Here is a 27,021-nt window from a genome sequence, read left to right as displayed (position 1 = left end):
CACAAAATTGGCCATAGATAATAGGTAAATGAAGGGCTGAAGCTGTGTTCCAGCAAAACTTTATTTACAAATATTTGCCTCAGGGTCTTATTTTGCAGACCCCCAGTTTAAATAAAACAGTGAATCTAGGTGAGAGGACATATTTAGGCCTTGTGTATTAAGTGCTTTCAGTGATTCAGATAGGTGTCTGAATGAATACACAGTGTAAAGAAGTTTTTCCATTAATCTTTGGAGAATCTTAGTAAGTTTCAGGAAAAAAAGACTGAGCTAGATGCCAGTAAGGATGTACAGAATGTCCTTTTGGTGAGGGAGCCTCTGATTGTGAATAGATACAGCTTAAAATATAATCCAGACCCCTTTTAGATTTTAATAACATCTTAAAATCAGATCGCCACATTGGTGTTAGTATGTCCTGGTGCACACAGAGGCATATGTATTCTTGGGGGGGGCATTAGATCTTTGATTACACGTTGGTACATGTAGGCAAGAAGGAGGAACATATGGCTCCTCTTAAATTTTTATGGAGAGTAAATGAAGTCACACTGTATTAACACAGAGTAATAAGCAAGGATTCACACTTCAATAAAATTGAACTAAACAGCATGGTGACTAGGATCTTTAAAATACTTTTTAAAGCCATTTTATTAAGACAATTATCTCCGTCTTAAGAAGGTGTAGCTTATTTTCTATTTCTGCAGGGTCTGATTCTCTTAAGCCATTTGTTGATACATAGAATTAACAATGACATTTTGGTTTGATCAAATGCACGTTGATCAGGTTTAAATTGATGAGTATCAAAGACTCCTACTTATTATTTGCTTCACACTAAATGTTAGTTCTTATTCCTAGGATAATGTTGTTTGTCTGTCTCCAAAACTGGCACAAAGCCTGGGAAACATGAACCAGATTTGTGTGTGTATTCGAGTAACAAGTGTCATCCACCTCATAGATCCAAATACCCTACAAGGTAAGTTTTAGAAACTGCCTTGACACTTCTATTTAAAAAATAGTAATAATTTGTTAATGTTAATTTTATCAAGTATTCTCAGTAATATTGTTTTAAAAAATTAGTTAAAATTAACACTGTACAGTGTTTAAAACACTGGAATTTTTTAACACTTTTGGTTAGTTGCCCTTGTGTTTTTTTTTTTGAAGAAAAATTTCTTTGAATTTTTAAGTTTTTATTAATCTTATCCCATTTATTTTTCTGAACTGGACTTATTTACCTCTTTTATTTTTTATGACTAATTATTTAAGTTCATTATCAAATTTTAGTGTAGAGCATATGTTTTAAAGTTTGGAACATCTGACTTAAAAAGAAGACCCTATATTGATAGGTGTCTCTCTGTACTTGGTTGCATCTCCTACTTGATTGTTTTCATACGTTTACTGTAATACAAGTTTTCTTTTATAAAACATTGAATTTATTTTGATATTTTCTAGAAAGTCATTTATTATCCTTATCAATTAGAATTCATCAGTCAAAATTCTGTTTGCAGTATTGGGATGAACATCTGTCAGGTCGAAATTTATTTCCCATAAACTAAACACCTAAGATGGCTGATAATGTGTTAAATAAAATGCCAGCACATTAAACAGCTATACAGCTGATTGGATCTGATCTTATTTTAAAGGTACTTGTTAGTAGCTACTTAAGATATTTTTGACACCTGGTATTTCTCTTACTCCCTGGGAAATTTGGGGTTAATTATGGAAATAAACGGAGAAGGCGATGGCACCCCACTCCAGTACTCTTGCCTGGAAAATCCCATGGGCGGAGGAGCCTGGCAGGCTGCAGTCCATGGGATCGTGAAGAGTCGGACACGACTGAGCAACTTCACTTTCACTTATCACTTTCATGCATTGGAGAAGGAAATGGCAACCCACTCCAGTGTTCTTGCCTGGAGAATCCCAGGGACAGGGAGCCTGGTGGGCTGCCGTCTATGGGGTTACGCAGAGTCGGACACGACTGAAGTGACTTAGCAGCAGCAGCAGCAGCAGCATAGGAATAAATGATGTCCCTTGCAGTGTGAGTTGCCACTCTGGTTTCTGTTGACCTGATGCTTCCCAGTTCACTGTATCAACTTCTTCCTAGTTAACATATTTGATGGCTTTTGAAATACTTCAATTCTTTCATTCTTTAATGTTCTGTGTTTCCTCTTAGTTGCAGATATTGATGGGAACACTTTCTGGAGTCACCCTTTCAATAGTTTATGCCATCCCAAACAACTGGAGGAGTTTATTGTTATGGAATGCAGCATAGTCCAAGATATAAAACGCAGTGCAGGTGCTGGAATGATATCAAAAAAGGTAAGTTCCATCCTGTTCACCTTCCCCTAATCCTAACTTACTGTTTTAGTCTCCCTCTCTCACTCTTTTTTTTTTTTTAATTTGTTAGTAATTCCAAAGTGTGGTTCCAAATAAGCTAACACCACATTCAGTTAAAAATGCGTCTTGTGTTTGTATGCCATTTGCTTTTAACATGTGGCCATTGTGGTAAAAACTATCAGACTTACACTGTCTGATAAGTTAATTCTTTCTCTTTAATATTAAAATGTTATTATGAAAAGGTATTTCTTTTACTTTTTGTATAGAAGGAGCAAATGAGAAGCTTAACTCTTTCACTTTTTAAAAAATTTCAAACATTTTGAATTAAATATATATATATTATCACTAAATACTGAATACTTCAATATGCATCTATAAAACCTCGAAACATTTGCTACATAATCAAAGTATTATTGTACATATCAACTATATAGCTTGCCAAATTTCTTCATTTGTCCCAAAGTGTCTTTTATGGTTTGTTCAAACCAGTACCTATCTGGGGACTGACTGTACATTAAATTTGAATATTGTACCTCTTAAATAATAATAGTACCCACTCTTTTTTTCTAATTTATTTTTTTTATGATACCAACTTTCTAAGGCAACTAGGCCATTTATTTTGTGGATTTATATTCTCATTTCCTCATGATGTTATTTAACTTGCTCCATAATCTCTTATGTTTCCTTTAAAAGTGGATCTGAAGTTTCATTTAAATTTAGGATATTTTTTTTTTTGTCAGAACATTTCAGAGGTGATGATATGTACCTTTTGTGATATATCAACAGGCAAATAATGTTTGATTGTTTGATAGCCAGATATCTCTGTTGAAATTTTTGAATTTTTTCCCTTTGTTCCTGCCTTCTTCCTCCTCCTTCTTTCCCTCGCTGCCTGTCTCCCTTCTACTCAGATTGCCTCAAATGTAGCCAGTGGCAGCCTCATCAGAATAGTTTTTGTCGTTTAAAAAAAATTGTTTTTTAATAACTTTTACTTTTTGCGACTGAACTGAACTTTTTTGTGGCGGGGGCGGCTTCCCTGGTACCTCAGATGATAAAGGATCCACCTGCAATGCAGGAGACCAGGGTTCAATCCCTGGGTTGAGATTGCCTGGAGAAAGATTTTTTTTTAGAACAGTTTTAGGTTCATACCAAAATTAATAGTAGATAAAGATTTCCTGTATACCCCTTGCCTCCACACATTGATAGCCTCCTCCATTGTCATTGCCTTTCTCCCACCAAAAGAGTGGTACATTTGTTAAAATTTATAAATAGATTTATGGACCTGTAATTTATGTCCACATTGACATGTTATAATCACACAAAATGATTACATATTTGACATTACAGTTCACTCTTAGTATTGTACTGTCTATGAGTTTGGACAAATGAAATCATATAATGACATGTATACATCATTATAGTATCATGCAGGATATTTTCATTTCCCTTAGAACCTGCTGTGCTCTGACTATGCATTTTCTACTCCCTCCTAACCCCTGGCAATCACTGTTTTTTTTTTTTTTAAATACTGTCTCTATAGTTCTGCCTTTTCCAGAATGTCATATAGTCTTCTCCTATTCGACTTGTATAGTCTTTTTATATTGACTTCTTTCACTTAGTAGTGTGTGTTTAAGGCTCCTCCGTGTCTTGGCTTAATAGCTTCTTTTTTGTAAGTGCAAAGTATTGTCTTGATATCCCACCGTTTACTCATTCACCTACTGAAGGACATATTGGTTGCTTCCAAGTTTTGGCAGTTATGAGTAAGTTACTGTAAACATTCCTTTGCATGTTTTTGTGTGGACATGAGTTTTCAGCTTCTTTGGGTAAATACCAAGGAACATATTTAATTCTGTAAGAAACCACCGAAGTGCCTTCCAAAGTGATGGTATCATTTTGCACTCCCACTAGCAGTCTATGAGAGCTCCTGTTACTTCACATCTTCACCAACATTTGGTGGTGTCAGGATTTTGGATTTATCCGTGTTTAGGATTTGGGCCATCCTAATAGGTGTATGATGGTATCTCATTGTCAATTTATATTTCCCTGATAACTCATGATGAGGAGTATTTGCTCATGCTTATCTGCTATCTGTATGTCTTCTTTTGCGAGTTGTTGGTTAAGGTCTTTGGCCCATTTTTTTAATCAGATTGTTTTTTTCTAATTTTTGAGTTTTAATAGTTATTTATGTATTTTGGATGATGTCCTTTTTTAGATGTGTTTTCTGGAAATATTTTCTCCCAGTATAATTTATCTTCTTATTCTTTTGACATTGTCTTTCATAGAGCAGAAGTTTCTAATTTAATGAAGTCCAGTTTATCATCTGTTCTTTCATGGATCCTGCCTTTGTTTTACTTACAAAGTCATTGCCAAACCCAAGGTCAGCTAGATTTTTCCTTTTGTTATCTTCTAGGAGTTTTATAGTTGTATGTTTTCCACTTAGGTCTATGATCCATTTTGAGTTAGTTTTTGTGGAAGGTGTAAGGTTTGTGTCTAGATGGACTTTTTTTTTTTTTGCATGCCGATGTCCAATTGATTGGGCTTTTCTGGTGGCTCAGCAGTAAAGAATCTGCCTGCAGTCCAAGAGTTGCAGGAGATGTGGGTTTGATCCTTGGGTTGGGAAGATCCCCTGGAGGAGGGCATGGCAACCCACTCCAGCATTCTTGCCTGGAGAATCCTCTGGAGAGAGGAGCCTGGTCCATAGGGTTGCGAAGAGTCGGACATAACTAAAGCAACTTGCTTGCATGCATCCAGTTGATCAAGCACCATTTGTTGAAAAGACTGTCTTTGCTCCATTGTGTTGCCTTTGCTTCCTTGTAAAAGATCGGTTGATTGTGTTTTTGTGGGTACACTTCTGGACTCTGTTTTGTTCCATTGATCTATTTGTTTATTCTTTTGTCAGTGCCTCACTGCCTTGATTTCTGTAGCAGTTTAGTAAGTCTTAAAGTTAGGTAGTGTCATTCCTACAACTTTGTTCTTCTCCTTCAAAATCTTGTTGACTATTCAGGATCTTTTGCTTATCTATTTAAACTTTAAAATCAATTCTTAATACCCACAAAAAAATCTTATTGGGATCTTTAAAAAATTGAAACGTAGTTGATGTATAGTAGTTTATTTTCTATATACAAGTGATTTGATATTTGCATAATATTATGAAATGATCACCATGGTAAGTCTAGTTACCATCTGTTGCCATACGAAGGTATTACAGTATGACTGACTGTATTCTTTATGTTTTATATTATACCTATGTGGCTTAACATGGGATTTTGATCAGAATAGGTCAAGTTGGGCAGAACTTAAATCTTGACAATATTGAGTTTTCCTTTCTCTGAACATGTAACTTCTTTGTGTTCTTTGATTTTGTTCATGAGAGTTTTGTAGTTCTCATACAGATTTTATACATAGTTTGTTAGACTTAAGTGTCTCATTTTTGGGTGCTAATGTAAATGGTGTTTTAACATTTCAGGTATCATTTTTTTGTATTGGTAAACAGGAAAATGACTTTCATTTATATCCTTGTAGCCTGTAACCTTGCTATATATATATTCAGGAGCTTGTTGGTCCATTTAAATTTTCTGTGTAGATGACCATGTCATCTGCAAAGATAATTTTATTTTCACCTTCCCAGTCTATATACCTTGCATTTCCTTATCTTTTGTATTAGCTAGGGTTTCCAATAGGATATTGCAAATGAGTAGTGAGAGGGGACATTTTTGCCTTGTACCTGATCTTAGAGGGAAAGCTCCACAAGTTTCTGACCATTAAGTATAATGTTAGTTGTAATTTTTAAATAGATACTCCTTATCAAGTGAAGGACGTTTCCCCTCTATTTCTAGTTTACTGAGAGTTTTTATCATGAATGGGTGTTGGATTTTGTCAAATGCTTTTTATCTATTGATAACATTGTGTGATTTTTTTTTTTGTTTTTAGCCTGTTGTTGATGCCTGATGGGCTCCATTAACTTGATTTTCAAATGTTGCACTGGCCTTGCATGCATGTGTTACATTCCACTTGGTAATGGTGTACAGTTCTTTTAGATTTTGTTGAGTTTTAAATCTGTGTTCATGAGAGACTGGTCTGTAGTTTACTTTCCTTGTAATGTCTTTGTCTGGTATTGATTTTAGGGTCATGTTGGGCTTGTCAGTGAGTTAGAAAGTGTTCCCTGTGCTTCTGCCTTCTGGAGAAGATTCTAGAGGGATGGTATATCTCCCTTAAATGTTTGCTAGAATTCACCAGTGAATCCATCAAGGCCTGATGCTTTCTGTTTTGAAAGATTATTAATTATTGACTCAGTTTCTTAATAGCTATAGATGTATTCTTATATCCTTTGACATGACTTTCTTTACTAGTCTTTGAAAGGATCCTTACATTTTGGGATAACACCACAACATTTAGGTGTTCTAAAATCGCATTGTGTAGTCCTTACCCCAGTATCTGAAATCAGATATTTCTTCAAGCATGTCAGTCCTGTTTTCTCTACTTATGAAAGTAGTATTTAAGGAGCTATTTAAGTAGTATTTAAGGTGTTATCATTTAAACACCACCACTTCCTCTCCAACATATATAAAGCTAGATATTATTATTTTTTTTGTTTTCAGAAAATACATTGTTAGAATTTAGCCTTTCCCTGGTAATTTGCTTTTTTTTCTCTCCCCACCCCCCCAGTTTTCCCCTAAATCCCGGACCTGTCTGTAAACGTCAGTTTTTTCCTCTGTCTTTACCTCTTCTTTTTATCTCTTTGAGATTCTTTAATTCTATCTATAATTCTTAGTGTTTTGCTCTGAATCCCATTTTACTTGGGTTGTTTTTGTTAGTAAAAGATATTGGCATGGCTATACTTAATTCAGCCAGGAAATCTGAAATGTCATTTACAATTGCTTATAAAATTCCATGTTGGAAAGGGCCTTTAGTGGTTTTTTGCTTAAAAAGTTCAAACTTGAGATGATGTTTCCATGATAGTTTTTTTAAAAAGTTATACCTCAAAATACTAGACATTCAGAAAATTAATTTGTTGAAGATTTGGGTGCTGTTGTGGCAGTGGTGCTGCTGGGATTGTTAGATTATTTTCTATGAACTCCGGTGTTTTTAACCTTATGTGTAAAACATAAGGTGTTACTTAAGATATTTGCTGTATTTAAATGAAGATTCCCCTGCTTTCTAGTAGGTGGCTTCCCAGGTGTGCAGTGGTAAAGAGTCTACCTGTCAATGTAGGAGATGCAGGGTTTGGAAAATTCCCCGGAGAAGGAAATGGCACCCCACTCCAGTATTCTTGCCTGGAGATCTCATGGACAGTGGAGCCTGGAGGGCTACAGTCTATGGGATTGCAGAGTTGTACGTGACTGAACACACGCACGGATGCATGTACTTTATTCTTTTTGCTCAGTCTTTGTTGGGTAATCTCCCTGTGAATACATTTCTTTTGAAAGTTCTACATATGTGTCTGCTTTTAGGTGATAATGTTAATGTATTCTAGAAGCCTTGAATAAAATCTTAACAAAAATATTTATTTTATGAATTACTTGTGAGTTTTTCTCTACTCATAGTTCAGTAATTGGTTAATTTTGACAGTGTTTCAGAGGTCTGGAAAGTCAAACACTTTTAATTTAAAATGAAAATCAGAAACCAAAATCAACATTGTATTTAACTTTTCTAGAGATGCTTTTTGAGTTATGCCTAGATTATTGAAGAGTTCATTTTCTTCCCTGTTAAGCATACCCTCGGGGAAGTCTGGGTACAGAAAACATCTGAAATGAATACAGATAAACAGTATTTTTGTCGCACTCATTTGGGACATCTTCTAAATCCTGGAGACCTGGTGTTGGGGTTTGTATTATTTTATATTATTTTAAACTGCCCAGTCGCATTGCAAATTTTCTCTGGGAGCCAGCAGAGCTATCTAGAATAAAGTTGTTTCTACTAAAAAGAATTTAAGAATTCTTAGGAGCTGTATAATAGCTCACTTTATTATTGATAAATAAATTACTGATTGGACAGAAGCTTATAATTATTCCATTTTGGCCATTATCTTAGAGTCACTTGTTACAAGATTTTGAGTAATTGATCCCTGAAATTGTATGATAAGATTATGTGTATAGTTTTTTTGGGAGCAAGTGGTTTTTTGTTAGGCATATGCTGCTGTTAAAATAAATTTCACCTTTAAAATATGGCAGCTATATATGTAAGGGGTCTTTATGGGCATAGGATAGCCCATTCTGATGCAGAACTTAATAAGCTTGCCTTAAACATTACTTTTGCTCTTGGGGTTTCACTTCTTTATACTGGAGAATGAAGGGTGTTTTGTTTTTGTTGTTTATAAATGAAATGGAGCCATCTAACTGAATCCTAACATTAGACTGATATATATCTGTTTTGTTCTTTTACAAGAGTATGGTAAGGTGGGCAATAGTGGATGACTTGTGAAACTCAGAGATAGAATGCATTATTATCTTTACTGTGATCTATAGAAGCCTATTCACTGCACAACTTCTGAAGTGGGAAAGCATGTTAAATGCTTGATCTTAGGAGGAACTGTTAGGTGATCATTTATAAAACAACATGGAAAGTGTAAGTGTGTCATTAATTGTTTCATTGTTTTCATTTCAGGTTTGATTTGGTCAACTGTAACTTAAATGATGAACATGTCAACAAAATGAAATCAGATAGAGTCCCAGATGTGGTAAGGCTTTAGATTTTCCCCCCTTTTTTCTTGTGTTGTTGGGGATTAATGTAACTATTATGGGGAAGATACATGAGTTCACATTTTTTGAAAATAATAAACTTAGAGATTTCTTTTGAAATTACTGTTAAGTTATAATAGCAAAATCTTTATGTAAGATAATTATTCTTTGATAATCTCAAAATCCAAGATTTATTGAGTTTGTTTTCTCTTACCAAATTTTCATTCTGTCAAATTGCTTGATAGTGTCTATAGAGCAAAAATAAATTTACAGCTAAAATTGGTGACCTTTATTTTGTTCATTCTTTTAGGCTCAGTTTATTTCATGCCTTTTTTCTTCATTTTTTTGGCGGCAGCTCATATAGATCTTATTTAGTTCCCTGACTGGCGATCAAGCCCGTGCTTCCTACAATGGAAGCGTGGAGTCTTAACCACTGCCAGGAAAGTCCCTCATGTATTGTTAAGAAGGCATTTAAAGTTAACACCATCATTCAGGTTTGAATATAATTATTAGTTGAAAATAATCTTCACAGTATTAAGTCTTAGAAAGGATGTTGCTTCCGAAAAAAAAAAAATGTTAAGTTTTAACATGAGTTTATAAGAATCAGGAGCAACAGTGAATGTGAAATGTGAAAAGCTATCTCCTGTTTGCCTAACTTAATGTTTTAAAATAAATATTGTGCTCGCTTCGGCAGCACATATACTAAAATTGGAACGATGCAGAGAGGATTAGCATTGCCTCTGTGCAAGGATGACAGGCAAATTCGTGAAGTGTTCCATATTTTTTAAAAAATAAATAAATAAAATAAATACTGATCTCTTTAGCTGTGGGCAGACATCAAGTCGTGGCATAAGAAGGACTCCGCTCTTCGTCACCCAATTGTGCTTTTATTAATTAATAAATTAGGAAACAGAAACATGGTTTAGGTGTAAGTCTAAATAGGTATTTCTCAAAGAGGTCATAAAGAGAAGATTAGAATGGTCTTATAAGATTTTGTGAAATTATTTAATCCCCACTTTATTAAATTGTTCTAGGATATATAGTTGTGAATATATATATATGTAGTCTATAAGTATTTATTAGTAGGAATATGAGGGAGAAAAATTGTCTTCCTTATAATGTTTCAGAATGACTTACATGAATGGTAGTGGAAAAATGAACTTTGATGTAACAGAAGGAAAAAACCACCAGAAACATGAAATTTTTAATATAAAAAAGTCTCAGTCACTGGAAAATTTCAGTTAGTAAATTTAGCAGTTATACACATAAGGCTAAGTGCATTCTCATAAAATACTAAGTACTTTAATAAAAACGTTGAAAGTTCTGACACTGCTTCTTGATCTGTACTCCTTTCCTTTGAGGTATAACCACTATCATCAGTTAGTGGTCTTTCTGGCATTCCCATAACCTTTCATTTAAAAAATTTCATTGGCCTTTGTTTGAGGTACTGTTACTTAGTTCCCATTTTTTATAATTTTGCAAATATTTCTTTAGGTATTAATCAAGAAGAGCTATGACCGTACCAAACGTCAGCGTCGTAGGAACTGGAAACTGAAAGAACTTGCAAGAGATAGAGAAAACATGGATACAGATGATGAAAGGTTCCACTTCATTTATACTTTTTATGTTGTCCCAAAGGAAATCTTTTTGATAAATCTTTATGGTTTTTATATCATCAAGAAATAGTTACCACATGTTTGCTTCTTGTACACAATACTAATTTTGTTTTCTTATCAATATGTTGTTTGGATCAGGATGAGCAGATATAATGACCTTTACCACAGATCTAGTTATTTTTTCCTAATTTGTGACCTGACAATTGCAGTGTTGTTAACAGATGATTCATTTGAAAATATAATGAGTTCTTATAGGTCCAGAGTATAATCCACAAAGTATAATGATAACCTTATGGATATCACAGAGAGCAAATGAGATGAGTTCAGTTCAGTTCAGTCACTCAGTCGTGTCCGACTCTCCGCGACCCCATGAACCACAGCACGCCAGGCCTCCCTGTCCATCACCAACTCCCGGAGTACACCCAAACTCATGTCCACAGAGTCAGTGATGCCATCCAGCCATTCTCGGTCGTCCCCTTCTCCTCCTGCCCCCAACCTTTCCCAGCATCAGAGTCTTTTCAGTGAGTCAGCTCGTCGCATGAGGTGGCCAAAGTATTGCAGTTTCAGCTTTAGCATCAGTCCTTCCAATGAACACCCAGGATCGATCTCCCTTAGAATGGACTGGTTGGATATCCTTGCAGTCCAAGGGACTCTCAAGAGTCTTCTCCAACACCACAGTTCAAAGGCATCAATTCTTCGGCGATCAGCTTTCTTCACAGTCCTACTCTCACATCCATACATGACCACGGGAAAAACCATATCCTTGACTAGACGGACCTTGGTTGGCAAAGTAATGTCTCTGCTTTTTAATATATTATCAAGGTTGGTCATAACTTTCCTTCCAAGGAGTAAGCGTCTTTTAATTTCATGGATGCATTCAGCATCTGCAGTGATTTTGGAGCCCCAAAAAATAAAGTCTGACACTGTTTCCACTGTTTTTCCATCTATTTCCCATGATGTGATGGGACCAGATGCCATGATCTTTGTTTTCTGAATGTTGAGCTTCAAGCCAACCTTTTCACTCTCCTCTTTCACTTTCATCAAGAGGCTTTTGAGTTCCTCTTCACTTTCTGTCATAAGGGTAGTGTCATCTGCATATCTGAGGTTATTGAGATTTCTCCCAGCAATCTTGATTCCAGCTTGTGCTTCTTCCAGCCCAGCGTTCCTCATGATGTACTCTGCATAGAAGTTAAATAAGCAAGGTGACAATATACAACCTTGACGCACTCCCTTTCCTATTTGGAACCAGTCTGTTGTTCCATGTACAGTTCTGACTGTTGCTTCCTGAGCAAATGAATACTTATGACTTAATGTAAAAGAAAACAGCTCTCTGATACCAAATATACTGGTTTTCAATTTAAGGAGAAATGAAGATGCTGTGTTCTAGAAAAATTTATTGAATGATTAGAAGAGTGGCTTTAATGATGACATTAATAATATTGATATATATGAATGAAAAGTTTAAATAAAGTTATGTCTTGAAATGTGAGTGGGAGACAGCAGTATTTCTGAAATATAGTCTTATAGTGTAATTTAAAATAAGTACGTTATGTATAAATATATAATATTAAATAGATATTGTAAGTACATATTTAACTTTTCATCTATAGTCTTAAAAATGTTTGTATTTCAACTTTGGGGGGAGAGGGTAAAGTATGAAGGAGTCTTCTCATTGTCTTATATTTAATGTCCCCTTATATTCAAGTATGGCTTCCCTGATAGTTTAGTTGGTAAAGAATCCGCATGCAATACAGAAGACCCTGGTCGATTCCTGGGTCAGGAAGATCTGCTGGAGAAGGGAAGGCTACCCACTCCAGTATTCTTGGGCTTCCCTTGTGGCTTAGCTGGTAAAGAATCTACCTGCAATGTGAGAGACCCGTGTTCGATCCCTGGGTTGGGAAGATCACCTGCAGAAGACAATGGCTACCCACTCCAGTATTCTGGCCTGGAGAATTTTATAGCCTGTATAGTGAGTGGGGTCACAAAGAGTCAGACACTACTGAGCGACTTTCACTTATATTCACGTGTGTATTGTTTTTTATTAATCAGAGGTAATTTTGAAGGAAAATATTTTTCAAAAACCTGTCATATTTATTTAAGATCCATATTTGACCTTCAGTTGTTATTTTTAAAGATTTTAATACTTGGAACACACTTACATTGTAATGCTGAAAATGAAGACGACATTGACTTCATACTTTTTGGTAAAGGAGAGATACTTAAATGTTTCTTTATCCTTCTGTAGGCAATACCAAGATTTCCTTGAGGATCTTGAAGAAGATGAAGCAATTAGAAAAAATGTGAACATTTATAGAGGTTGGTGGATAAGGAGTATTTAAGTTGTATCTTTTGTAAATAAATAATTATTGCAGTATGAGTATCTTGATATCTTAAAATTCAATTCCATAAATGACTTCTATTGTATTTTCTAAAACTACTCTAAACATTTACCCATCTTCCCCCTAAAAAAAACTCCCAAACTTTCACAACAGTAAAATATTGTTTACTTTGCTACATTTATATAATTTGCATCCTAGCATGTTCCCTCAATTTGCTGACCCCTGTACAAATGGATAGTTATTCATACATTTATGCAAGTTCAGTCATTCAGTGCATATTTAAATGCCTGCTCTGGACGTGATATAAGTGCTACAGATATAGTATGGTTAAATAGTAGTAATGATGGGGAGGGCAGGTATTTGCATATTTGTATTTATTTGAAGTTCTCTTTATATTTTGTCTTAGATTCAACCATTCCTGTGGAAAGTGACACAGATGATGAAGGAGCACCTCGAATTAGTCTGGCTGAGATGCTTGAAGACCTTCACATTTCTCAAGATGCTACTGGCGGCGAAGGTGAATCGATGATGACCTGAGATCGTGTTGTGTATGGTTTCCACATCTGTAGGGTCGGGGTGTTGGAAAAAATACTTTTACTGTCTGTTCTGTCTATGCCTTCACATTGAGAGAAGAGAAATTTAGTTTAAAACCTGAATAAATGCAACTATTTCACTTACTCACTTGAAGAACTGAAAACAGTTGATGGCTTTGAAGTTTTAGATAAAAAATGATGGAGAATGGAATTATTACTGAAATTTAGGCCATTTACAAATAGAAGTTTATTGGCTTGCCTTTTTTTATGAGACATTAGTATTTTCACATACTGTATAGCCCTGGGTTTAAAAGCTTGCAAGTTGTGATTTCTTGTAGGTTACCTAAACCTTTAAGCACTAAACATGCTTTTACATTCTTTTTATATTGATCGCTTTAGTGGAAGAGCATATGAAAAGTCATTTTTAATATGAACTTGTAGGCACTTTAATCTACTTTAGATCATTTTTATATCCTTGGCATAGGAAAATTGGGACATTCAGTAGGAAAGTTACCTTTTTTTATTTGTAATGTTTACATCTTCAAAAGCTGTTAGCTGGGGATAAATCTTACTTTTTATTGCAGAAGAAGGTATATTTAAAATATTTACAAATTATATAGCAAACAGAGTATTGAAAGGTTAAATAATAATTTATTCCTTAATTGTTTTGGTCTGTGCCAGCAGCTTAGTGTTGTAACTGCTTATGTTATAAAAATGTCTTCCTGTCTCTACAAGAGTTTTGCTTTTAAAATTTTGGTTTACAAATTGAGAAGGAATTCTATCTTTATAAGTTTGTTTCATTGAACACATCACCATCAAAAAGAATGTTAGAATCCAGCATATGGATGATGATATAATATAAATGATCTTCTTGCTTTATAAAACCATGAATCAGATTTAATTAGGAAATACCTTTCATATCCTTGAAGGGAAAGCATTGGTTTGGTTTTTAAAGTGTTCAGAAAATGAAGTTTTAAGATCCTATTTCTATAAGCAAGATAACTGAGCATGCCAGAACTATGAGCCAACTCATAAATTCTATATATATCACTAAATAAGGAAATTGAGTAAGTGCTGAATGGAGCACTTTCCTATTTAAGATTTGACTCCTTAATCCTGAAGTTATGAATAAAGCCTTGTTCTTTCTAAAGTGACTTCTTTTCTGTCTGCATATTTAAAGTTTTTACCTGTGGTCTGTCTTTATCCCTTCTATGTCAGGACTTTAAAAAGCATGAAAATAAAAACAATCTCCCCCTTTTTTGTGTCCTTGAAGTGATTATGTTTGTGTCGTATTTAAGTTTCTTGCAGTTTTCTGAGATAGAATTAGTGTTTCTTACTTGTTTTGATGTTGTGTCTTTCTGAGTAATGAAATCTGTTGGTTGAAAGAAGGCTGTGACAAGATGAGGGAATATAGCTAAAAGCAAAGCTGTTAGCCAAGAGTGTGCAGCTATACTGCCTTGCTAAGTCTGCCATTTTAGAGGACAGTTCCCAGGCTTATGGGTCCCGAAATACTCTTGTTGATGTCCCAGAGTTGATACGATTTGGGAAATGCTGGTATTAATCAGAACCACAGAACCCTGATTTATAACCCAGTTTATCAATACGAATGATTTCTCAGTCAATATGATTATTTTTTTATAGCCAGATCTGCACATCAAGCCACTCTAGGCAAAAGGCCCTTGATGAACAGGGGAGCAGTTGAGGGCAGAGAGTTGCTTCAGTAGTTAAGACACTTAACAGCATCAAGCTAGTTCCTTGCCACAGTAGAACATTCCAGGCTTTGTGCTGGGACACCGTTCTCTGGTCAGTTTTGGAGTAAGTACTAAGAGCATGTCCATGACTCTTAATTTTATTAAATGTGTTCATGGTGATTCTTACCTTTAGATAACTTGATCTGTTATTTTTAGCCTGAAGGATGTTTATTTTAAAAAATAATTGAATTTTGACATAATTTCAGACAAAAGTTTCAGAATAGTACAAAGAATTCCTGGAAACCCTTCACTCAGATTTGCCAAATGTAAACACAACCTTATTTTTTTTCTTTGTCTTTTAAATTATTTATTTTTCCTGAGCCATTTATGAGTAACACCCTAAATACTTGTTTTTTTTCCTCTCCAAAGCAAGGAATTCTCTTATGTAATCACAGTGCAATAATCAAAATCAGAGAATTAACATTGACACAATATTGTTATCTAATCAGTGGACCACACTGAAATTTTGTTATTTATCCCATCTATAATAAAGTCCTTACCTAAGATTGTGTTGTGTGGAGTTCTCTTTCTGGGCTTTTTTGATCTGAACCCGTTCCTGAGTTTTTTTAAAGGTGTAATTGGCATTTTTGAGGAGTCCAAACGAGTTGTTTTTGTAGAATGGCCTTAGTTTAGCCTTGTCTGATATTTCCTCACAATTATGTTAAGCCCTTTTAGCAGGATTACCCTAGATGTAGTGTTAAATTCTCATTGCATTGCATCAGGAAATGTATGATGTTGATTAGTCTAGGTGATTTCAGACCTTGGGTTATTTTAAGTTGGTTTTCTGTTTGAAGGGATTAAAAGACTTGATCCTTTGCTGTTGTTATTTTAACTTGATTTTTCTTTTTAAATTCATTAGTTTATAAATGGTGAAGCATATGCTTTGATTTATAGTTCTTTGAGTTTTAACATAGTTCAGTTCAGTCGCTTAGTCATGTCCGACTCTTTGATCCTTATAATTGCCACTACAATTAAAAAAAATTTATCATCCTCCCAGCTCCCCTGAATTCCCTTTGCTACCCCCTTTGTTTTCAAACTGTTCACCTATCCTTCACCCTGCCGACTTCCAGTCTAGTTTTTTAAATTTAAGGTATGCTTTTTCCAAAATATATAATATGAAATCATAGAGTATGTAGCCACTTAAATCTGCTTCTTTTCAAATAGGGTGGTGCAGTTGAGATTTGTCTAAGTTGTGGTACATATCAGGAGTTTGTTACTTTTATTTTGAATACTGTTACATTGGTTGTACCACAGTTTATCCATTCCCCTGTTGAGATACATTTGAATTTCCAGGTTTTGATGATTAGGAGTAAAGCTCTTGTGAACATTTGTGTTTCAGTTCAGTTCAGTTGCTCAGTCGTGTCCGACTCTTTGCGACCCCATGAATCACAGCACGCCAGGCCTCCCTGTCCATCACCAACTCCCAGAGTCCACTCAAACTCATGTCCATCGAGTCGGTGATGCCATCCAGCCATATCATTCTCTCTCGTCGCGTTCTCCTCCTGCCCCCAATCCCTCCCAGCATCAGAGTCTTTTCCAGTGAGTCAACTCGTTGTGTGAGGTGGCCAAAGTATTGGAGTTTCAGCTTCAGCATCAGTCCTTTCAGTGAACACCCAGGATTGATCTCCTTTAGAATGGACTGGTTGGATCTCCTTGCAGTCCAAGGGACTCTCAAGAGTCTTCTCCAACACCACAGTTCAAAAGCATCAATTCTTCGGCGATCAGCTTTCTTCATAGTCCAACTCACATCCATACATGACCACTAGAAAAACCATAGCCTTGACTAGAGGGACCTTTGTTGGCAAAGTAATGTCTCTGCTTTTTAATATGCTGTCTAGGTTGGTCATAACTTTCCTTCCAAGGAGTAAGCGTCTTTTAATTTCATGGCTGCAATCAGCATCTGCAGTGATTTTGGAGCCCAAAAAAATAAAGTCTGACACTGTTTCCACTGTTTTTCCATCTATTTGCCATGAAATGATGGGACCAGATGCCATGATCTTTGTTTTCTGAATGTTGAGCTTCAAGCCAACTTTTTCACTCTCCTCTTTCAGTTTCATCAAGAGGCTTTTGAGTTCTTCTTCACTTTCTACCAAAAGTGTGGTGTCATCTGCATATCTGAGGTTACTGATATTTCTCCCGGCAATCTTGATTCCAGCTTGTGCTTCTTCCAGCCCAGCGTTCCTCATGATGTACTCTGCATATAAGTTAAATAAGCAGGGTGATAATATACAACCTTGACGTACTCCTTTTCCTATTTGGAACCAGTCTGTTGTTCCATGTCCAGTTCTGACTGTTGCTTCCTGACCTGCATACAGGTTTCTCAGGAGGCAGGTCAGGTGGTCTGGTATTCCCATCTCTTTCAGAATTTTCCACAGCTTATTGTGATCCATGCAGTCAAAGGCTTTGGCATAGTCAATAAAGCAGAAATAGATGTTTTTCTGGAACTCTCTTGATTTTTCCATGATCCAGTGGATGTTGGCTGGATATATACATTTGTGTATAGGTTTTCATTTTACTTGGATAAATAACTAGGGATCTGATTGTTGGATCTTTATAGTATTGTGTATTCAACTGTTTTCCAGTTGATTTGTGCCTTTTTGAAAGTTTCTCACCAGGCTTCCCTGGTGGTTAGGAGTAAAGAGTTCATCTGCATTGCAGAAGGTGCAGGAGCTGTGGGTTCGATTCCTGGGTTGGGAAGATCTTCTGGCAAAGAGAATAGCAACCGACTCCAGTATTCTTGCCTGGAGCATTTCTGTGGACAGAGGAACCTGGAGGGCTATATTCCCTGGGGTCGCACGACTGAAGGGCCTTGAGCACTCACGCGTGCTTTTCTACCAGCAGTGTGTGAACCTCTCAGTTACTGTGTATCCGCACTACCACTTGATGTCATTTTTTTCTTTAACTATTTTGATAGTAGATAGTGTGCTTTGTGACTTTTAAATTTACATTTTTCTAATGGAGTTGCGGAGTTGGATGACTGAGCAGGCACACACAGACACACAAAATGGCTTATTATGTTGAGCATCTTTTCCTATGCTTACTTGTTATATGTATATCTTCAACTGATAAAATCGTTGTTCAAAACCTTTGCCTACATTTAAAAATCAGATTATTTTCTTTTTGTTGAGTTAGTTTTTTCTTCTGATGCTCATGTCCTGTGATTGGCTAGTGGGTGTGCCATCAGTCTGGTTCCTGTGTCCTTTTCACATGTTCTCCTCTATGTGTTTGATTTTATTCATGGATGCTGATAATGTAAGTCTTTGAGCAAGTTTTGGGTTTCCCTTATTCAGGGGCTTTGTGCAGTCTGCTTTTGGCTTGTTTTCATGATGGGGCACATTTTCCTAAAAATAGCCCAATTTACTTAAAAATAGGCCAGCCTCAGTTGAGTCATCCTAGGAATTAAGGAATCAGGAAATGGTGTCATAAAAAGCACAGATATAGACTCTTCATTCTCAGTTTATCAATTCTGTCACATGTTAAACTAACTTGAGCAGTAAGGTGGTGAGCCTTGATGAAAGCAAGGAATCAGTCTCTCTATCTCTTTGTGCTTGAAAGTAGTTTAAGGAGAATAATCAGTTTGATACATTTTGAAAGAGCTGACTTATTGCCTTGGAAAGAGGCATGTTGGAGGATTCCTTCTGGTAAAACAAGATCTGTAATATTTCAGAGTTATTAGAAGTAGGTTTGACAGTCACTGTGTTTCTGTAGCAATGCTGCTTGTACGGATGGTCACTGATTTATGGTGGTTCAGTTGAGGATTGTTCAGCTTTATGATGGTGCAAAAATGATGTATATTCAGTAGAAACCGTAATTCGAATTTTGATCTTTTCTGGGGCTAGAAATATGCAATACAATACTCTTGTGATGTTGATCAGTGGCATCGAACATAGCTTCCAGTCAACAATGAGGGTAAACAATCAATAAACTTATGGTCATTCTGTACCCATACAACCATTCTGTTTTTCACTTTCAGTATAGTGTTTCATTGTAAATCAACTATACTTCACTTTTAAAAAATTTTGTAAAAAAATATTTGGGGAAAAGTTACAGTGATTTATATAGCATTTACATTGTATTGGGCTTCACTGGTGGCTCAGGTGGTAAAGAGTCTGCCTGTAATGCCTGAGACCAGGTTTGATCCCTGAATCAGGAAGATCTGGAGAAGGAAATGGCAGCCCACTCCAGTTTTGTTGCCTGGAAAATCCTGTGGAAGGAGGAGCCCAGAGGGCCATAGTTCATGGGGTCGCAAAGAGCTGGACATGACTGAGTGACTAACACTTTATATTGTATTAGGTATTTAAATAAATCTAGAAATGATTTGAAGTGTACAGCATGGTGTGTGCAGTGTGCAAATATTATGCCCTTTATCCTTGTAGTTTGGAGCCTCTGGGGTGTCCTGGAACTAATCCTTTGCAGATTCCCAGGGACAGCTGTACTAGGTCAGTCTTTTATTTAGAGCAACATGGACTCATGAGTACTTACTTTATATTGAGGTTATTAGCTAATACTCCTGTACTTTGCTGTTTGAGTTGTTCTAGCTTCGGCTATTTGTAGCTCTTTTGGTTGGTCTTCCTTTGACACAGCCCCATTAGGCTTGTATATGTGTTTTTTTTCCTTTTCCTCTCCTTTCTCCTCCTTCCCTCCCTCTACTTCCCTTTTCCCTATTCCTTGTCTCCCTCCTCTTCACATTCCCCTTCTCTGCCACCATAATTGTGGTACTGCAGACTCATTTTGTATATTTACTGCTTTAGAATCAGCCATTTTGCCAAGAAATTCTGGTTCCGTTTATTGGAGAATGTTTTTGTTTTTTTATTTTAATTGGAGGCTAATTACTTTACAATATTGGTTGGTTTTGCCATACATTGACATGAATCTGCCCCGGGTGTACATGCATTCCCCATCTTGAACCCCCCTCCCACCTCCCTCCGCATCCCATCCCTCTGCTTCATCCCTGTGCACCAGCCCTGAGCATCCTGTATCATGCGTCGAGCCTGGACTGGTGATTCGTTTCACGTATGATAATTTACATGTTTCAATGCCATTCTCCAAAATCATCCCACCCTCACCTTCTCCCACAGAGTCCCAAAGACTGTTCTATACACCTGTGTCTCTTTTGCTGTCTCGTATACAGGCTTAAGGTTACCAGCTTTCTAAATTCCATATATATGCGTTAGTATACTGTATTGGTGTTTTTCTTTCTGGCTTACTTCACTCTGTATAATAGGCTCCAGTTTCATCCACCTCATTAGAACTGATTCAAATGTATTCTTTTTAATGGCTGAATAATACTCCATTGTGTATATGTACCAAAGCTTTCTTATCCATTCGTCTGCAGATGGACATCTAGATTGCTTCCATGTCCTTGCTATTCTAAACAGTGCTGCAGTGAACATTGGAGTCCATATGTTTCTTTGAATTCTAGTTTCCTCGGTGTGTATGCCCAGGAGTGCGATCGCTGGGTCGTATGGCAGTTCTATTTCCAGTTTTTTGAGGAATCTCCACACTGTTCTCCATAGTGGCTGTACTAGTTTGCATTCCCACCAACAGTGTAAGAGGGTTCCCTTCTCTCCACACCCTCTCCAGCATTTATTGTATGTAGACTTTTGGATAGCAGCCATTCTGACTGGTGTGTAATGGTATCTCATTGTGGTTTTGATTTGCATTTCTCTGATTATGAGGGATGTTGAGCATTTTTTCATGTGTTTGTTAGCCATGTTTATGTCTTCTTTGGAGAAATGTCTGTTTAGTTCTTTGCCCCATTTTTTAAAAGCCAGTATCTAGGCACAAGGTATGCTTGTTGCTACTGGGTGTCATTTCTTTCAGGCCTTGAGTGACTGAAAAAAAATGCTTTTATAGTAACTTATGTATTAATATTTATACTTATTTATATCTGTATTAAGCTAAATATGAGTTCATATTATCTCCAGCTTTTAATTCTTTACCTCATGGATCCGTCTGACTTCTATTGTTTATCTGTAAACTCCCATTCCAATAGTAAAAAAAAAAACAACAAACCTAAAACTCTGGTCCTCTCATCTGCCATTCATTTATCTAATTATTTAATTCTAGTATACATGTATAGGCGTCCCAGTTGGCTCACCCAGTGGTAAAGAATCTGCGTGCCAACACAGGAGATACAAGAGACTCAAGGTCAGACCCTGGGTTGGGACAATCCCCTGGAGTAGGAAATGGCAACCCACTCCAGCGTTCTTGCCTGGAGAATCCCGTGGACAGAGGAGCCTGGTGGACTACAGTCCATGGGGTTGCAAAGAGATGGACATGGCTGACTGAGTACACATGCATCTTCAGTGAAGTTTCTGTATGTTGGTAATACAGTTTTAGAATCTCTTGTCACAGTCTGCATTTAATCCCCTGACTTCCTAAATGATTCTTAAAAATTTTCTTAGATTAAGGTTCATTTTGTGCTATAAAGGTTTTATGGGTTTTGATAAATGCATAATGTCTTCTAGTCACCATTATAGTATGATGAAGAATAGTTTTACTGCTCTAAAAGTCCCCTGTACTTCACCTATTCATCCTGAACCCGATACCTTTGGCAGCCATTTTACTATCTCTATAGTTTAGCCTTTCCAGAGTGTCATGTAATTGCAATCATATATACCCTTTTATATACTGGCTTCTTTCACTTAGCAATATGTCTTTAACGTTATTCTGTCTTTTGTGCCTTGTTAGTGCATGTATTTTATTGTTGAATAATATTCCTTAATATAGAGGTACCATACTTTATTCATTCACCTGTCAAAATATCTTGTTTACCAGCTTTTGGTTATTATGAATACATCTGCTATAAACTTTTGTATGCAGGTTTTTGTGTTGTTTAAGGTTTTCAAGTCAATTGGATGAATACCTAGGAGCAAGATTGCTAGCTGTTACGGTAACACTGTGTTTAGCTTTGGAAGAGATTACCAAACTGTCTTCCAAAGTGGCATTCTACATTCCCACTAGCAATGTGTGAGAGTTCTCGCTGCTTTGCATCCTTGCCAGCATTTGGTTTTGTTCACTTTCTGGATTTTAGTTATTCTGATAGGTGCATGGTGGCATTTCATGGTTGTAATTTGCAATTCTCCGTTGATAAAAAGATGGTTAGTGTCTTTTCATATTACTTATTTACCATCTGATATATCTTCTGTATGTAATGAGGTGTCTGTTCAGATCTTTGGCCCATTTTTTAATAGAAATATAGTTTATTTACAATGTTGTGTTCATTTCAGGTGTACAACAAAGTGATTCAGTTATGTATACATATGTATCTTTTTTTTTCAGATTTTTTCCCTTGTAGGTTATTACAGAATATTGAATATAAAGGATATCATATGATATTTATCTTTGGCGGCCCATTTTTAAATTGAGGTTTTTTTCCCCGTTTTATTGAGATATAATTGACATGCAGCTTTATATATGTTTAAGGTATGCAGTATAATGATATACATCATGAAATGATTATCACAATAAGATTAGTGAACACCATTATTTCATATAGATTCAGAATTAAATGCATGGAAAAAAATAATTTTCCTTGTGATGAGAATTCTTAGGATTTACACTCTTTTATATATAACATGCTGCTAAGTCACTTCAGTCATGTCCGACTCTGTGCGACCCCATAGATGACAGCCCACCAGGCTCCCCCATCCGTGGGATTTTCCAGGCAAGAGTACTAGAGTGGGGTGCCATCGCCTTCTAATTATTTTCTTGAGTTTTTAAAAATTCTTTGTGTATTTTGTATAAAGATCCTTTATCAGATATGCATTTTGAAAATATTTTTGTCTGTGGCTTGCCTTTAAATATTTATATGAAGATTATATATATGAATTATTTGTGATATTTGTATTTTTATATATAATTATGTAGAGGTGAGATCATACTGTCTGTATAGTTTTGTACCTTCCTTTCTCTTTAACACTAACATTATTTTATAAACCTTTTCTAAACCATTAAAAATTTTTAAACATATTTAATAATAAAACATATTCCACTGGTGGATTACGAAAATAGTCCTAATTCTTTACTCTTCCCTGTGTCCGTTCCCTTTATCTTGTAATTCACAATAAGACCAAATAATAAACATTTAAGGATTTTTAGGTTGTATGATCTCTGTTACTACTACACTGCTGTTATAGTGTAAAAAATCCATGGGAAATATATAAATGAAAGGAAGTGTCTATATTCTAATAAAACTTTATTTATAAAAACACGTAGTGGATCAGATTTTGCCTGTAGTCTATAGTTTGTTGATCCCCGATGTAATTTTGTAGTGCCTTCCTACTCTTGGGTTTGGTGATTAGAATGAGGTTCTGAGTTGAGGGCTCAGGAGGCTCGTGCCTCTGTCTTAACTGTGAAAACATGCCTGGATGAGTGTTGGAGGAAGAGACACAAGTGGCACAGACCAGGTTGCCCCAGTTACCCTGTATGAAGCCAGCCAACCTCATACGTTGAACAAACCCAGCTAAGATCAGCAGAACTCGTGAACCAGCCTCAACTAACTTGGCATATGAGCAATAAGCTTACATGCCACTTTGGCTTTGCTGTTGTTGCACAGCATTAGACAGTTGGTAGATTGATATGCCAACATTTAATTATCCTACCTTAAAGTTGGTTGTTGCCACATTTTTTTCCTTATAATAATCTTTGTTTTGCTCATTATTTTCTTAGGAATGAAATTGCTGTCAAAGGGCATATAAGAATCTCCGGACACATTACAAAAAGTCCTTTCCAGAATGATACTGTTTGATACAATTTTTAGGAGTGTCTCTTACAGTCTTACTGTTCTTAAAGATTGACCTGTTTTCTCTTTTCACTTAATATTTTCTGGACTTAAGTAGGTGAGGCCCAGTCCACAGTGATCTGTGTGTTGAACTTCTAGGGCAGTTATCATCTCTCCTTAGTTTTTAGATGCCTCCTAAGTTATCATTACAGTTTTTATATGTACTCGTCTCTCAGGCAACATGAGTGCAATGCATAGTCTTCAGGTAGTTAGTAGTATGATTTGATTGAAGTCAGTGTTTTAAAAAATGGGCATAGTTTTAAGTGATTACTTACGAGTCTGTCCATGAAATAAGAAATAAAGCAGATCTGAATGGTGTTAAAGAGGCAGTAAATGGGATTTGTAAGGAGAGTTATTTATGTTAGTCAAGACTTCATTTTATTTAAACAAAACCTACATCTAATTCTAAGCTTGATAACTTTTATTTGAGTAGTACTGATTATAATTAGTTAACCACAGAAGTCTGATGTAGTATCATCGCAAACTGTTAAGTGCAACACACAGTAAATAGTTTTCTTCCTTCAGGGTACTTTATTGTATATAATAGCACAAATTGTATTCGTAAATGGTCATGTGGACGGAGAAGTACAGATGACCTACTCGGAGAAGGTAGCCTTTAATCAAAAGGATAAACTATTGGGCTGTATTCAGGAAGTTTTGAGTATGTCTGATAGTTCTCCTTTGTTTATGCATTTAGATCAGAAATAATGTTGAAGTGCAGGCTGCTTGACAGAGGCTGAGATAAATCCATGTTCATCTGGATTCTAGAGTGTCCATATAAATGAATGCTTTAGAAGTCTCTGCAGAGTGTTATGAGACAGATTTCTGGGATGGTGACACTATGAATAGACTGGGATGTGGAATTCAGTGTTTCAGAGAGGGTCTTAAAAATATCTGTGTTCTGATTGTAGAGTTCTATTTTGGCATTTTGCCTTTTTTTAATTTAAATTGGCGAATAGTTACAGTGTTGTGTTAGTGTCAGTTATATGGCAAAGGGAATCAATTATACATATATACTCTTTTTTTAGATTCTTTTCCCATATAAGCCATTACAGAGTATTGAGTGGAGTTCCAGTGCTATCCAGTAGGTCTTTTATTTATCTATTTTATGTATAGTAATGTGTATATGTCAGTCCCAGTCTCCCAGTTTATCCCTCCCCTTATACCCCCACCTTTCCGCCTGGTAACCATAAATTTGTTTTCTACATCTGTGACTGTATTTCTGTGATATTTTGCCTTTCATTTTGTAAGAATACATAGATTCTGATCCTCAGGAAATTTGTATATTGCAAAAAGTTTGTTTGGGGTTGTTTCCCCAGTCCCTTACTCTTTGCCTTCCCTAGTCATGTTGGCCTTTTCTCTGTTTTTATGGGAGATGGTCTGATACTCATGGTCTGATGGATAAATAGTTATGGAGTGAAGTGTTAGTTCTGGGAGTATTTTTTGTTGGGACCAAAGGCTTAAGCAAAGGCACAGATGGAGGAAACATTTTGGGAGATAGCAAATCTTCTGAGTGTGGTAGATTGAATCGTTGGTTACAATTCTTAATCCCTCTGTAGGTAATAAATAGCGTTCTATTTCCCCAGTCCTCATCGTGATGGAGTGTATTTCTTTGCTCCTTAACTTTGGACTTGGCTGTGTGCCTTGCTTTGGCAGTGAGGTGTTAGTGGATATGGTAAGAAGATTAAAATGCCTTGCTTATTTGCACTTGTGTTCCTGTCTTTCTATCTTCACCACAAAGAGAAATGCCCTTGGTAGTCTCTGCCTCCTCAACTGGGCTCAGAATGGAACATCTGAAGCAGTGTCACTCTAAATAACTGTTAATGCCAAGTGTAAGAATAAATGATTATTGTTAAGCCACTGAGTTCTGGAGTGGTTTCTTAAGTAGTATTATTGGCAATAGCTAACTGATAGTCTCATCTTTAAAATTCATTTCATTAAGTAGTTGTTAACGGACAGTACTTTCTGTGATAATAGAACCAGGCAGTCTCCCTTCCCCCCTCTCATCACACACGGTTACGGTTAAGATGATGGGGGTATACTCGTATAGATTCCCTTAAAGCAGCCTGAGTTTTACTGCTGCTTTCACTGTTGTGAGCAGATATAAAAATTTTATTGGGTTCATTCCCATGCTTTCTCCTGCCTGTTTTTTAGGCTTTACTGGTTTAAATAATGGTGTCTTGGGCAGATGGGGGAGGAGGCCAAGAAGACCTAGCTCTGGCTATCCCAACTCATGCTTCAAGCTAGCAACTTCATTTTTATTTAAGATATTTGATTTTCGTGTAAGATTTTGTTAGGGAAAAACAGGTATTTTTTACAAAATTAAAAATTGTTGCTTGTAAACAAACTTGTACATTCATACCGTGGGATATTCATCAATAAAAGGGAATGAACTGTTTGATACACACAACCTGGATGGATCTCAAGGGAATTATGCTGAGTGAAAAGAGTCAATCTCAAAAGGTTATAAATTGTGTCATTCCATTTATATAGCATTCTTGAAACAACACATTTATAAAGAGACTGGCTTAGTGATTGTCAGTATTTAGTGATGGGGGTATGTGTGGAGGTTGGATGTGGCTGTACTGAGATTGCACATGGGAGCTATGATGATGGAAGAGTTCCGTGGTTTGATTGTGGTGATCACATGAAATTACATAGGTGATAAAATTGCACAGACAGGTGTGTGCACACACGCATGCATATACATACACGTGTTTGTAAAACTTGTAAAATCTGAATAAGCTCTATGGATTGTCTCAGTGTCAGTTTCCTTATTTTGGTCCTGTACTATAGTTATGTAAGATGTTACCATGGTGGGAGGATAGATGAAGAATGCATAGGACCTCCCTGTGTATGTGCGTGTGTATATATATATTTATGTTTTCTACTTCCTGGAAGTAGATTATTGTTTCAGAATTAAAATTTGAGAGTTAAAACAATGCCATGTATACAAGCTAATAGTGAAAGTGAAGTGAAAGTGTGGGTTGCTCAC

The 27,021-nt window shown here is 36.2% G+C and overlaps 1 protein-coding gene and 1 non-coding gene across 2 annotated transcripts in view; both read left to right on the top strand.

Moving 5' to 3' along the window:
- The window catches only part of NMD3 (NMD3 ribosome export adaptor), a 34,127-nt gene extending 20,493 nt beyond the window's left edge, over positions 1–13,634 (top strand). Inside the window, exons 10-16 of the mRNA XM_055410526.2 lie at positions 850–967; positions 2,165–2,310; positions 8,036–8,148; positions 8,929–9,001; positions 10,497–10,603; positions 12,864–12,934; positions 13,364–13,634. Coding sequence (XP_055266501.2) covers positions 850–967; positions 2,165–2,310; positions 8,036–8,148; positions 8,929–9,001; positions 10,497–10,603; positions 12,864–12,934; positions 13,364–13,494 — 759 coding nt within the window. The 3' untranslated portion in view covers positions 13,495–13,634. The remainder of the gene's footprint in view (positions 1–849; positions 968–2,164; positions 2,311–8,035; positions 8,149–8,928; positions 9,002–10,496; positions 10,604–12,863; positions 12,935–13,363) is intronic.
- Positions 9,681–9,787, top strand: LOC129554029 (U6 spliceosomal RNA). Its single transcript, XR_008685552.1, has one exon. It is a non-coding gene; the product is annotated as a U6 spliceosomal RNA (small nuclear RNA).
- Positions 13,635–27,021: the final 13,387 nt, after the last annotated feature.

The sequence above is a fragment of the Moschus berezovskii genome, chromosome 1 (assembly GCF_049115385.1).
Source record: "Moschus berezovskii isolate FMDL1 chromosome 1, NW_MosBer_1.0, whole genome shotgun sequence".
Lineage (NCBI taxonomy): Eukaryota > Metazoa > Chordata > Mammalia > Artiodactyla > Moschidae > Moschus > Moschus berezovskii.
The sequence above is the reverse complement of the archived record's forward strand: the minus strand, read 5'-3'. Positions and strand labels throughout refer to the sequence as shown.